Source organism: Phacochoerus africanus, chromosome 8 (genome assembly GCF_016906955.1).
Source record: "Phacochoerus africanus isolate WHEZ1 chromosome 8, ROS_Pafr_v1, whole genome shotgun sequence".
NCBI classification, from domain to species: domain Eukaryota; kingdom Metazoa; phylum Chordata; class Mammalia; order Artiodactyla; family Suidae; genus Phacochoerus; species Phacochoerus africanus.
The window spans coordinates 131,703,849-131,716,511 of record NC_062551.1 but is presented as its reverse complement, the minus strand read 5'-3'; the positions used below and the strand labels follow the sequence as shown (position 1 = coordinate 131,716,511).

Genomic DNA, 12,663 nt, shown 5'->3' with positions numbered 1-12,663 from the left:
CAGTGCTAGAAACTGCCTTCAGTGGTAATCATTCATGTTTGCTTGACTCTGACAATGCTCTGAGGCATGATTTCCCCCTATTGATTAGGCCCCCATCTCCACTTTTGATGGCAAAACATATTCCCTGCCATTAACTTTGACTCTCGATTGGACCTTACAGTGGATGGCTCCATTCCTTTTAGGCAACCTCCTTTGCCAAAGTTGCTAGGCAGGTTCTTCAACCACTTTCAGTCAGATCTTTCTGGGGTTCATTCCATAGCACATTCAGGAGCTTCCGGATAGCTACCGTACTGGAGCTGAAGGAGACTCTAAGGGGCTTAAACTCAGACTTTGGTGTGCAAAACCATGTTAAGCCATTCAGTTTAATTTGATGTAACAGCCCCCATGTTTAAGCAGAAGCTTATAAGGCAATAACTTCCAATATCCTTATGGAGGGCAGAAGCCACTCTCCTCAGCATTCGCCTCAACCTCTCTAAACCATCTCTACAGTTCTCCTCTCCCACTGAACACCTCCCCATCCCCAGGAATTTGCAAAGAGAAGAAAAACTAAAACAGGGCTTGTCTACCTTTCTACCCTCTTCCACCCAGAATCCAGTGGAAACTGAGAATCCAGACATGTCCCCCCTTCTTCCTACCCTGTTCTACTCTCCTCTCATTTAAGACTCTGGTATTGTTTGGCCAGCTTCTCAATATGTTGAAAAAATAAAGGAATTTTGAAGATCCTTTTCTTTCATACAAGCCAAATTTCATGATTACTGTCTCAAAAGAGCCAGCTTATGAGATCCAAAACAGATCAATGACTTCTTTGTTCTAACCCTGGGAATGCCCAGTTTCTTCCCTGGGGCTATATGCTCAAGAGGTGGAAGGGAACTAGATTTGCAAGAGAACTCAATTTAAAGGAAAAGTGTAAGTACCTTGATTTATTTCAAATGATTCAAATTTCAAATATGATTTCAAATAATTATCATTATAACTCCAACTAAAATAAGAACATTAGGTTCAATTTACGTCAGATTCTGTGCATCAACATTATTTTATTTCTTTACTTGACTCTTACTGCAACTCTATTATGAAAGTCTTATTGCACCTATTCTTGGAGAAGAAAACCAAGGCTCAGAAGGGTTCACATTAAAGAGTTCTTGCTCTTATCCACTGCAGTCTAGAATAGTATTTCTCAATTTGACTATAACTCACAGAAGAAACATAACTTAATGTCTCAATCCAAATATACATAGACCAGAGCAAGATTTTCATATAACAGTATTTAACTTCCACTCATTTTCTTATGTTCCATGCAATCTATTCCTTTCAATTTTTTTTTTTTTTTTTAATGCTGGTTACAACCAAATAAATTGACTTCACAACCTACTAAAGGGTCATAATTGACAGTTGAAAAATACTGCTCCAGTACCTGCAGTATCAATATTACTGAATTCTAATAGAAATTACATCAAACTATTTATCCATTTGAAAATCAGGCCAAGGTAATTTTCCGTGGACAAGCTATTGGGAAAGCTTGAGTATGAAAGACTTGAAGCAAGGAAAATAGTGAGTAAAATGTCAATTAAATACTGTTAAGTAGCTTTCAAACTACTTAGCAAGAGGAAATCCAGAAACTGAATACACATAGATTTGTGGTTTAAACACTTTTAAAATTTCACAAAGTCATCTTTTTTAATTTGGCCTCCCAGAACTTATATCTAGATATTTCCACCCTCCATTTTTATCTGTGGACTTAATTATATCTCAAGACTTTTATTTTTTTCCCAAGGATCTAGATTAAAATGCAGAATTGATTCCTTCAGAATTGTATTCTAAACCTCTAACTAGTTTCAAAAGAGAACGGCTTTCCTGAGCTCCAATTTCTCCGATGATAAAGGATTTGTCGGTGGACATTCTGCACTTAGAATAAGAAAGATAAATCTAGGGCTGCACTCGAAGTGGCATATGGAGGTTCCCAGGCTAGAGGTTGAATCAGAGCTGTAGCCACCAGCTTATGTCATAGCCACAGCAACTCAGAATCTGAGCTGTGTCTGTAACCTTCACCACAGCTCACGGTAACGCTTCTTAACCCACTGAGCGAGGCCAGGCATCGAACCCATGTCTCATGGATATTAATCAGGTTACTGCTGAACCACAATGGGAACTACTCTTTAGTTACTTTTTTTTTTTTTGCCAGTTTGTTTCTTTTATTGTTACCTGGATGCTCTGGCCTTGATGGCGAACTTCTGGAGTGGGTACAACCGCTCCTTCCGCTGCTGCTTCTTGGTCTTCAGGTTCTCCTCGTGCTTGTTGAGCCGGCGGCGCATGGCACGTGTTTTCTTGGGCCGTAGATCCAGAGGCTTGTACTTCTTGCCCTTATAGAATTTCCTGAGGTTCTCTTTCTGGGTCTGGTTGATGACGGTGAGAACACGGGCAATGGATTTGCGAACAACTCGGATCTTGGAGAGTTTGGAAGCCGCCCCGCCTGTCACTTTCGCGACGCGCAGTTGGGACAGCTCCACCTTCAGGTCCTCCAGTTGTTTCAGCAGCTCTTCCTTCTTTGCCTCGAAGGTCTCGAGCCTTAATCTTGGCCATGGCTGTGCAAGCTGCCGCCGCCGCCTTCTTGGAGGGAAAGAGAGCTAGTTACATTTTTAATGGCAAATGTCATATACTTTGTAAAAATCAGGAAGTCAATTTATAGTTCAGACTTTGTACTACTTTCCAGCATTTTTTTTTTCAATAAACCTATCTGCCTCAAAAACAAACAAACAAACGGAGTTCCCGTCGTGGCTCAGTGGTTAATGAATCCGACGAGGAACCATGAGGTTTCGGGTTCAATCCATGGCCTTGCTCAGTGGGTTAAGGATCTGGCATTGCTGTGGGCTGTGGTGTAGGTTGCAGTCGTGGCTCGGATCTGGCGTTGCTGTGGCTCTGGCGTAGATTGGCTACAGCTCCTATTCGACCCTTAGCCTGGGAACCTCCATATGCCATGGGAGTGGCCCAAGAAATGGCAAAAAAAAAGAAAAGAAAAGAAAAGAAAAAAGGATAAACCAAGGATTAGTAATGCCATTTAATAATTTTGGAATGAATGAATGACATTTCAGGAAACAAGTTTCAGAAAATGTTCAAGAATTTCAAGATCGTAAAACCTAATAAAAAGCCAACAGATTTCTGCTTTTTCAGCCTAAGAATAACTACAAGGTTATGTGTTGGAGAACTTTGCTTTAGGCAGCTTTTAAGTAAATCAAGAAATGAGCCCTCTTCTACATTCATTGCACTTTCTAGTTCTCACTAAATTACTCCTGATTGATATTACCAAGCAGATCCTTCTCCTCCTTGTATACCGGAAGCCCTCTCCGTCAGTTATCTGCTGAAGCTGAATGGATATCATTAGTAACTCTTAGTTAGGATTAGGTTTTTGAGATTATAAAACTGGAGAACAATGCAGATGCTTTTGAAAATAAGGAAAAGTAACCATTCAAAATAAAAGAAAGGGTACTTGAGTAAATGCTGGGAGACCTGAGTTCTAATGCCACAAGCAACCACCGTGCCTTAGTTTTGGAAGGTTTACAAAGTCATTTGGCCCATTTAGACTTCAGATTTCTCACCTGTAAATGTCTCATGTAGTTCATCACGTGCCAGTGGCCTCATAGCTACTACTGTTATGCCAAACACCGTAAGTACTCAAATTGCACGTGAGATCAAAATCTCCATTTTAGAGTCATTTTCCTCAAGACTTCAGAAGATACTATACAGTCTTTTTTTGTGGATTCTAGCACTCTTGAGAAGAACCTAGCACTAGAGTTTTCAGGAGACAGTTTAAAAAAAAAAAGTGTAAATAAGATTATGGGAGGAGAAACTCTCATAACCTACAGGGGGCACTATGGTACTTTTAGAGAAAGAATCAGATGAATGGGCGTGAAAGGTTCTAGTTTCCTCAAAGGTAAGGAGGCAAACAGGAAGAAAGGAATAGAGAGATGCCTTCGTTTATCATCCTCCATGTGGTTCTGCTACTCCCTGCCTTCTTTCTCAGGGAGACAGCCTGGACAGCGATCTGTGATTATAAAAGATAAACTGCTATCAGATAGGAGAGGGAAAAAAAGATTTCAAACAGAGAAGCTTCTTTCTACAGATTTGATAAATGAGCCCTGGCTACCTAATAACCCCAGGATTTGCCATTTAGTCAGGATTAGGAAATCCAAGGAGAAAATGTTCAGAGCTCCGGACATATCGATTATTGGCAGAGCAGGAGTAAATTACCGAGAGGAGTCTTAGTTCTTCCTTTATAGGATAGGGTCAAAAGGATATCACAGATGGAAGACTCAAGTCAGTGCCTTATATTGCAGGATCACTTCTCAGGAAGGAATGAATTGGATGAAGAATGATGCCCAGAAATGCCCTTACATCTGTATAATACTTAGCAGCTTGTAAAGGCCTGTTGTACAGATATTATCTAATTTGTTCCTCATGATGACCATTTCAAATTTGAAGGTTTAGGGAGGTTATTTGCCTTGCCTACAGTCACACAGTAAATTTCGGGGAGGGGTCTTTAATGAAAATATTTATTTCTAATGATTTTTAACAGATCATGTGCTACTCTACCAACCAAGTTTATCTCGGGAGACTTATTCACAATGGGAAAATCCTGTTACCAGTCCAAGAGGTGTCAGTTTATATTTTCAAGTGAAAGTCAAATGGCAGATACTCAGAAAGCAAAATAGGGAAAATTTCTCATCACATGCTTTGGAGTTCCAAGAAGCTAACGGGAGTTTTCACAACATCATCGAGCCAACACAAATGGCTAATCTTAACAGTGTGCTAAATTGGCAGTCACGTCATCTGCCTGATCAACAATATGCCATGCTGCTTGAAATTTATCTTGTTACAACTCTGGTGGGTGAAAGTATCATTTCCAAAAGGTCCCTCTCAGAAAGTAAGTAAAAATGAAAACAAGTAGAATCATGCATACCTGCCCTCCACCTGGCCTTCTCTTCCTTAAAAAAAATTCATTGCTGTATTTATTTCAAAGTCCCAAAGCCAAAGGGAATGAGTCAGAGTCAAAACAGGAAGAACTAGTTTGGGTGTGAACTCCAGGGGGAAGCCTCAGGTCTCATCATGAGATGTAGTGATGTCATGAGCTTGAGAGGCGCTTTGAATTCAGGCCTGAGGTTGAAACCCAGATCTGTCCCTTAGAAGTACTTAGACGTATAGAGGATTATTTTTGTATTTGTTAAGTAGGGATGAAATATTGATCCTGGGAGTTCCTGCTGTGGTGCAATGGGTTAAGAATCCAACTGCGGCAGCTCGGGTCACTCTGGAGGCGCAGGTTCAATCCATGGCCAGCCAGAGGGTGAAAGGATCCACATTGCCGCAGCTGCAGCTACGTAGATTTGATCCCTGGCCAGGGAACTTCCAGATGTTGCAGGTGCATCCATAAATATTTATATTTATATTGATCCTTCAAGTTGATGTGAGGATTGGAAATAACTCATGTAAATGTATGGCACATAATAAATCCTCAATAAATAGTAAATAGAATTTGAGACCCCCGATGTTTGGTGGGAAAGTGGCACAGAGCAATTCTGAAAGCATTGAAGACAAGTTTTCCCTCGTCCCAAGCCTGCCCGAAGCTAGCCCTGACTTCAGGTCTCATTGTGGCTCTGAATATGCAGCAGACCAAGGACTCTCTGGGAAGATATCTTTTGTCTGAGTGTCAATTTAAGTTCCCAAGTGTAAGGATTTATTATTCTTAGATTTGTACGAGTCCTCCAAGATCAAAGATGGATTCTGAAAGTTAGTTGTCAAATGAACGAACGGTTGTGGAAGTATAAAAGCAAAGCAATTCATGTTGCCTTAGGAATAGCTCATTTGCAAAATCTAATATGCTATTACACTGACATATTCCCTCATTTCATCTATTAAATCCTCTGTGTTAGTAAAACTAGTTTTGTCACAACCAAATGCTACAATTATGTGCATTTATGTACACATTCGATGTGTATAGTCTGCCTATAGTGTCTAATGAAAGCTGGGTCTGATTTGAAAAAAAAAAAAATCAGAAACTGGAAGTCCATATTGGAAGAACACCCTCTGCCTTTCAAAAATTTTTGTGTGGCTACATTATTTTCAATCCTCTGAAATGCATGCCTTTCTTAAGCTTGAGTTCTTCCAACACATCAGCGAACTAAAAGTTACTCTTAAAAAAAAAAAAAAAACCTCAAGTTAAAAAAACCAATGAATATAGACACCATGAACTGAAACACCCCCCGGGGGAACTGTGGTCTGTAAATGGGACTGTTCACGACATACTGCACAGGAGGAAAGCATTCACTTTCCTGTTCCCTGATCTTTTGTTCTCATCTTCCATCCAGGACTTGGCCCGTTTTATTGGAATTTGTCTGCATTTAGCCTAGGAAAAATGTTTATGTAAAGAATGACCTCTCTCTGGTCTCTCAGCAGCTCATTTGTGGTATTGACAGGTACACTGGTTCAAACTCTTCTGTCCACTGTTGACTAAGACCTTAAAGACTTCCTCAGGCTCTAGGAGGCCCTAGAAAAGTCTGTTGAGAGACTTCAGTCTTTTTCTTCCTGCTAAATTCTTTTTGTTGTTCGTAGACTGATAAACTGTTGACAAGGAGCTGTTTAAAAAGAATTTAACGTATTCTTTTTGGGTTTCTGGATGTGGGGGAGATGTATTTATGCCTGGGATTCACTGGTCCCTTGCACAGTTAGACCCGCATGACCTCTCTTTCTAGCTCTAAGATTTCTGGAATGTGAAGGAAGCATAGCACTGCTCTTAAGAGATGACCATAGCCACTCAATTTCCTTTTCCCTCTGTCTCTCCTCTCAATGTGCATATCTCTCTATAAATCTTAGTCTTTAAAACAAGCATTTCATGTAATTTGATGTTCACTAGGTAAATGCTAACCAGATAAGGTAATAAAAGAATAGAAAAGGAGTTCCCCTTGTGGTTCAGCAGTAATGAACCCAACTAGTATCCATGAAGATGTGAGTTTAATCCCTGGCCTTGCTCAGTGGGTTAAGGATCCAGTGTTGCCATGAGCTGTGGTGTAGGTCGCAGATGTGGCTCAGATCCTGACTTGAGTCTGGGGTTGCTGTAGCTGTGGTGTAGGCCGGTAGCTGCAGCTCTGATTAGACCCCTGACCTGGGAACCTCCCTCTGCTGCAAGTGTGGGCCTAAAAAGAACAAAAAAAAAGGAACAGAGGAAAGGAGATGAGAAGAGGAAAGGGGCAGGGGAGGGGAGTAGAGAGGAGGAAAGAAGAAACAAAGCCTATCACAGTATCATGAGTTCTAAGTAAGGCTGAGTCTGGTCTGATGCCTGAAAGCATTTAAACTGTTAATTTTCACATATTGCTCAAGTAAGCAAAACTAAAGGCATTTAATTTTTCTAATAATCTCAGACATGGTTTCCTTGTTATCTACAACACGATATATATTGATTACTCTGTGGGTGAGATACACATTTAATAAACATGCATTTCAAAGGGAAGCATAAAATCAAAGTTTAAATTACTATTTTTGAAAGCCACTTTTTTCCCAGTATGTCAAAACAAAATGTCGACTAGGGGGAAAAAAAAATTTCAATTGTTACTTGAGAAACAAATTCATAACAGGCATTAAGATGAATAGGGCAAAACAGGCTGCAAAGGACCAGAGGAATAAATTCTATACTTTTTCAAAACAAGTTTGATGTAAGGATGTCTTCCACAAGATCATTCGGGGACAGAAAAGAAGTTTAGCTGAAAGTCATAAAGGAAGAATATATTTTTATGCTTCTGAAAAACAAACAGAAATTTCCAGGGATACTTTAAAAGTGTTGAATTCATAAAAATACTTAAATATTAATCCACTAAATATGTCATTTATATGCATGTAAGAAGGATTAGATTATAAGCTTTTAGCATTATTTGCAAAGGGCATTATTTGCATTTAAGAGCAAATTACTTTGCCAAATTTAAGCAACTGGTTTCTGAACTTTTAGTATTCCCCCAAAGCAGTCTATGCAGCTATGCAAAAATTTTACACATATTTAGTGCTCTTCAGAAGAGGTCTACAAGAGCAGAAACTGTAAATGTGCAAAGTGGTAAATAGAAGGGGTGATTAAAAGGAAAAGCAAATTTATATTTGTAGTAGTAGAGGGTACTGTTGTTTTTGATTTGTTATATGCTTTAATCTGGCATGCTATTTCACCCTTCATGACACACATCAATACCTTCTTTATGTCTGGCTATTACCACTCATTTAAAAATCTATTTTACATGATTCCTTCAGCCAAAAATGGACCATAATGACACAGAATACAGCATGTGCTTCATAAATTCTGTAAGAATCAATACTTTGGCTGGAAATTTGTCAGTCTCTCAAAGTTATGCGTCATTAAACTTTACTGTTATTACAGTGGACTCTTCTTCAAAGTTCAGTACCTAGCTCATTTTGGAGAAACATTTTAAAGGCCAGGAAAGGTTGAGAGAAGCAAAAGCTGCTTGCAATGAGATATATACCTTCAGATGATGCTTCATTTGCAAAATGCAAATAGAACAAAAGTTATTTTGCTTAAATATGGTTAGGTAGTTTATAAGATTCAGGTTATATTTATCTAAAGGTCACATAGATGATAACCAAACAGGTTTGGAAAATAGGAGAAATATCTACCTACTGATCAGATTCCCTCTTTCTTCTCATACTCTGACAATTATAGCAGAGAGATTCAGACACAGATGACTCCTGAATTCTACACCCATTTTGCACTGCTCCCTAGATTAACTTGTAAAGAGAACACCTTGATGCCTTTTGTTCTGTCCTCTGCAAGAGGCAGTTAGGGATTGTCATAATAACTAGTCTGTGTGGACGCCTTTTCAGCCACACCTATAGGGATTCTAGTTGGAATCATGTCACTTATCAAGGGCCTCATCAGCATCAAACCACATATTGGCAGAGTTCCCTTGATGAGCTGTCTCCTGCTTACTTCTCCAGACTCACCCATCAAGACCTCGCTAACCTTCTAAACATAAGGGAATATTTAAAGTGCTCAGAACAGACTGAGCTCTTACTATTGGCTTCAAGACCTTGGCTCCATAGTTTCCTGTATGTGTCTTCTCTTGCCCCTCCTAACTATGTCACCTTCCCTGGGAAGTCGTCCCTGATCACCTTAGATTAAGTTCCAGTACTTCTATTCTAGTGAAGTACTTCTTTCCTAGTACTTCTATTGTAAGTACTTCTAGTGAAGTATTTCTATTCTAGTGCCCTTCTTTGCATTTATACTTAATGAAATTGCCTATTTATTGTCTGGCTTACCTATGACAATGACAATTTCAGTAGGGTCTGTGTGTTAGTTGTCATCGTACCCCCTTGCCTAACCCAGTGCCTGGCACATAGTAGCTGCTAAAAAAACAAAAACAACAAAAACAATAAATAAGTAAATGAAATCTTCGCGTGCAGAGTAGAAGGGTAAACACTAAAAGTCTCAAAGAGTTGTAAATCTTAGCTCTTGTTCTTGAGGAGCTTTCAATAAGGTAGTTAAAACAGCATAGATAGTTTCTTTTTTTTTAAAGAAGGAAAAGAGAACAAAGGAAAAAATTATAATTATAGGAAAGTCTTGTTTTCTTTATAACACTCCCAACACATTATTTGTCAAATCAGTCATTTATAGACTACATGAAAAAGTCAAAAATAAATGACCATTTGAATGAAGGTATTATATGAAGTCATAATACATTTCATAAGCATGTTTTCACTCATTCCTATGACTGAAGCAACTCACACACTGGTTTGTTGACAATGCCTTCAGGGTCACATTGCCACATTGGACAGTTTGAGATGCAAAGATTCCTTTATATTCATTCTTTTACCCAACCTTTCAGCTCCAGTTATATTTCCAAGTTTGGCCTAGGCACTTAAAATTTGTTCTTAGAAGGGGAAAAAAATTCTGATTCTCACTGCTTAAAAGAGTTAATGTAACAAAGTCCTTATAATAGTACCTGGCACCTGGTTAACCACCAATATGTGTTTGTTATTCTTATTTCATATGCCGTGGTATCTTCAAATTATCCTTTCAAAAGCACTGTATCTAAGCCTAAAAGCAAGTACAGATGGAGAAGAAAAGTGATATAATGAACCTTGCAGCAAATTCTGGGACTATTTCATGCATTTAAAATTACAGTTCAAAGTTCAGTCATTCGAGTTGGCTGCTAAACAATAAGCATTGTACCTGGTCTGGGTAGGCGTCAGCAAGGTAGAATCTGGCATGGGTGGGATCTTCACTAGGCGTTGTTCTGGCTGTGCGCTCTCTCCTGCTTCTGTAATCATGTCCAATTTTTTTATCAACCTGCAAGAGGGGTGGGGGTGGGGGGTTGGTCATCCTCCCACCATATGTGGAAAGGCAGCCTAGCTGGATGGACTTCAGAGTCAGAAATTCCTGCATTTGAAATTGGCCCCACCATTAGCTGCCCTGAAACTCTTTTTTTTTTTATTTGTGAAGATTGAATTAATAACCAGTCATACTTTAAAATCTCTTGAGGATAAGTGCTAATTAACATAAAATTAGTGGCATAGGTATGCTCTGATCTTGAAAGAAAAAAGCTCTTTTAAGTAGGTAACTGATTAATGTCAGTGGTGATGGGTATAAATACTCTGAAGAATTGGTATCATGTACAGTTCAGTAGGGCTCTAGTGCATCACAGTATATGGTCTGCGCCCAATAGGCTATGGTCCATGTTTTCTAAATATGCCTACCTCACAATTTTGTACTTGTTTGGAATTCAACATGTATTTTTTAAAACTGAACAGAACCGACAAGAATAAGAGACCATCCTCAACCCCTCCCCAAAATGGCAGAAATACACTCTAAAATTTATTATTGTATTACTGTTAAAATCATGATTTTCAACATTGCTGAGTTATCAGAGTTCATATGAAAAGGTTTTGAAAGAACCTATCTAAAATGCCAAAAATTATTGTAGAAAAGAAATTAGTTTCCTAACTTACTGCAAGTCTGTTTTTCATCTCTAGGAGTAATGTTTTATTGTCTTTTACTCGGAGCATCTAGGGGCATCCTGTACAGCCCCACAGGTTGTGCATTTCACAAGGGCATCACATCCAAGGGGCATTATTTACATCATAAACACCTTTAATATTTTGACTTTCATATTAATTCTATCTTTGGATAGACAGTTATGACACTTATGACAAATTTTCAGCAATGACAGTTAAATATCTTGCTCTTAAAGGAAGAGAATACTATTGTAAAGTCAAGTACAATGAGGAAGAGACACCTTTTTCCAGCTCACACAAAGACACTTGTCTGAGGCAGCTGCCCTATCTCTACAATGGCTAATAGTGCTGAGCAGACAGTAGAATGTTAATAAATACTGGATGAATGAACAAGTGACTAAACAAAATATTTCAAAGAGTATGGGTGTTGTAAAAATAGAAAGCAGTATTGTGAATGGTCAAGAACAAAGACTCTGGAGTCAAAAATACCTGAGCTTAAGTTATAATTCTATTTCTGTCTGAGTATCTTGGATGATTTATTTAACATTTCTGTGCTTAATTTTCCTCATCTTTAAAATGGAAAAATAATGTCCATTTTACAGAGTTGCAGGAGGACTAAATGAGTTACTACACATAAAACACTTAGTATTGTGTCCTGTTCAGCAGCAGTCCAGAGAATCGTATTTTACAGCAAGCATGCAATAGACTGCTATTGTCTCTGTTTTTAAATATGCCTAACACACAGTTTTGCACATATTAGGATTGTGCACATGTTTTTGGATTGAACAGTTTCACGCGAATAAGAAAACTGTGGAAATACACTACTAATCCTTTAGAATCTTACCGCTGTTCAAATCAAGATAAGTGTTCAGTAGATGCCCTGGAATATGAAGGTGATAATAGTGAAGAAGAAGAAGAGGTGGAGGAGAAGGAAGAGGAGGAGGTAGGGGGCTGGCAAGGACAAAAGATTGGCCAATCAGGAGTCAGAATCTTCACAAGAGCTCATACCTCCCCAAAGACCTGCACCATCATCCCAGCCCCTAGACGTATTCTCTTCGAACTACCTCCCCCTTTGCTTCCCCTTTGCTGCCTCTGTGCCAGCCACATTTATCTTCTTGCTGTTCCTTGATTGTACCAGACTCCTACCTTAGAGCTTTCCTTGAAGTTACTCCCTAAGCTTCAGATGCTTTTTCTTCTGATATTCGTTGGGATAATTTCTTTACTTTCTTCAAGCGTTTGGTCAAATGTCACTTTCTCAGTAAGACTTATCTGCCCTGTTCTTTTTTCTTTTATCTTAGGCACATGTCCCCTTCTAACATACTAGACAGTTTTTTTTAATTATATTTGTTATTTACTGTCTCTCTCCCTTCACCCAAGTGCCTCTCCCACACAAGAATGTAAGCCTCAAGAGGGTGGAGACTTCTATTCATTTTTTTCATTAATATAACCTAAGGACCTAGAGCAGAACCTGACCCATAACAGTTGTATTAGTTGTAAGATTTCTCTTTTTTTTTTTAATGCTCTAGGCCATAAAATTTTGTTTTATTTTATTTTTTATTTTATAGTGATTTTTAATTTTTCCATTATAGCTGGTTTACAGTGTTCTATCAATTTCTACTATACACCAAGGTGACCCAGTCACACATACATGTATACATTTTTTTTTCTCAC

The 12,663-nt window shown here is 38.7% G+C and overlaps 1 protein-coding gene across 1 annotated transcript; it reads right to left on the bottom strand.

The window, feature by feature from the left end:
* Positions 1 to 2,161: 2,161 nt before the first annotated feature.
* Positions 2,162 to 2,577, bottom strand: LOC125133606 (60S ribosomal protein L35-like). Its single transcript, XM_047791923.1, is given in 2 exon segments — positions 2,162 to 2,544; positions 2,546 to 2,577. Coding segments are annotated over 2 exon segments (381 nt in total). The 3' UTR covers positions 2,162 to 2,195.
* Between the last annotated feature and the right edge of the window lie 10,086 nt (positions 2,578 to 12,663).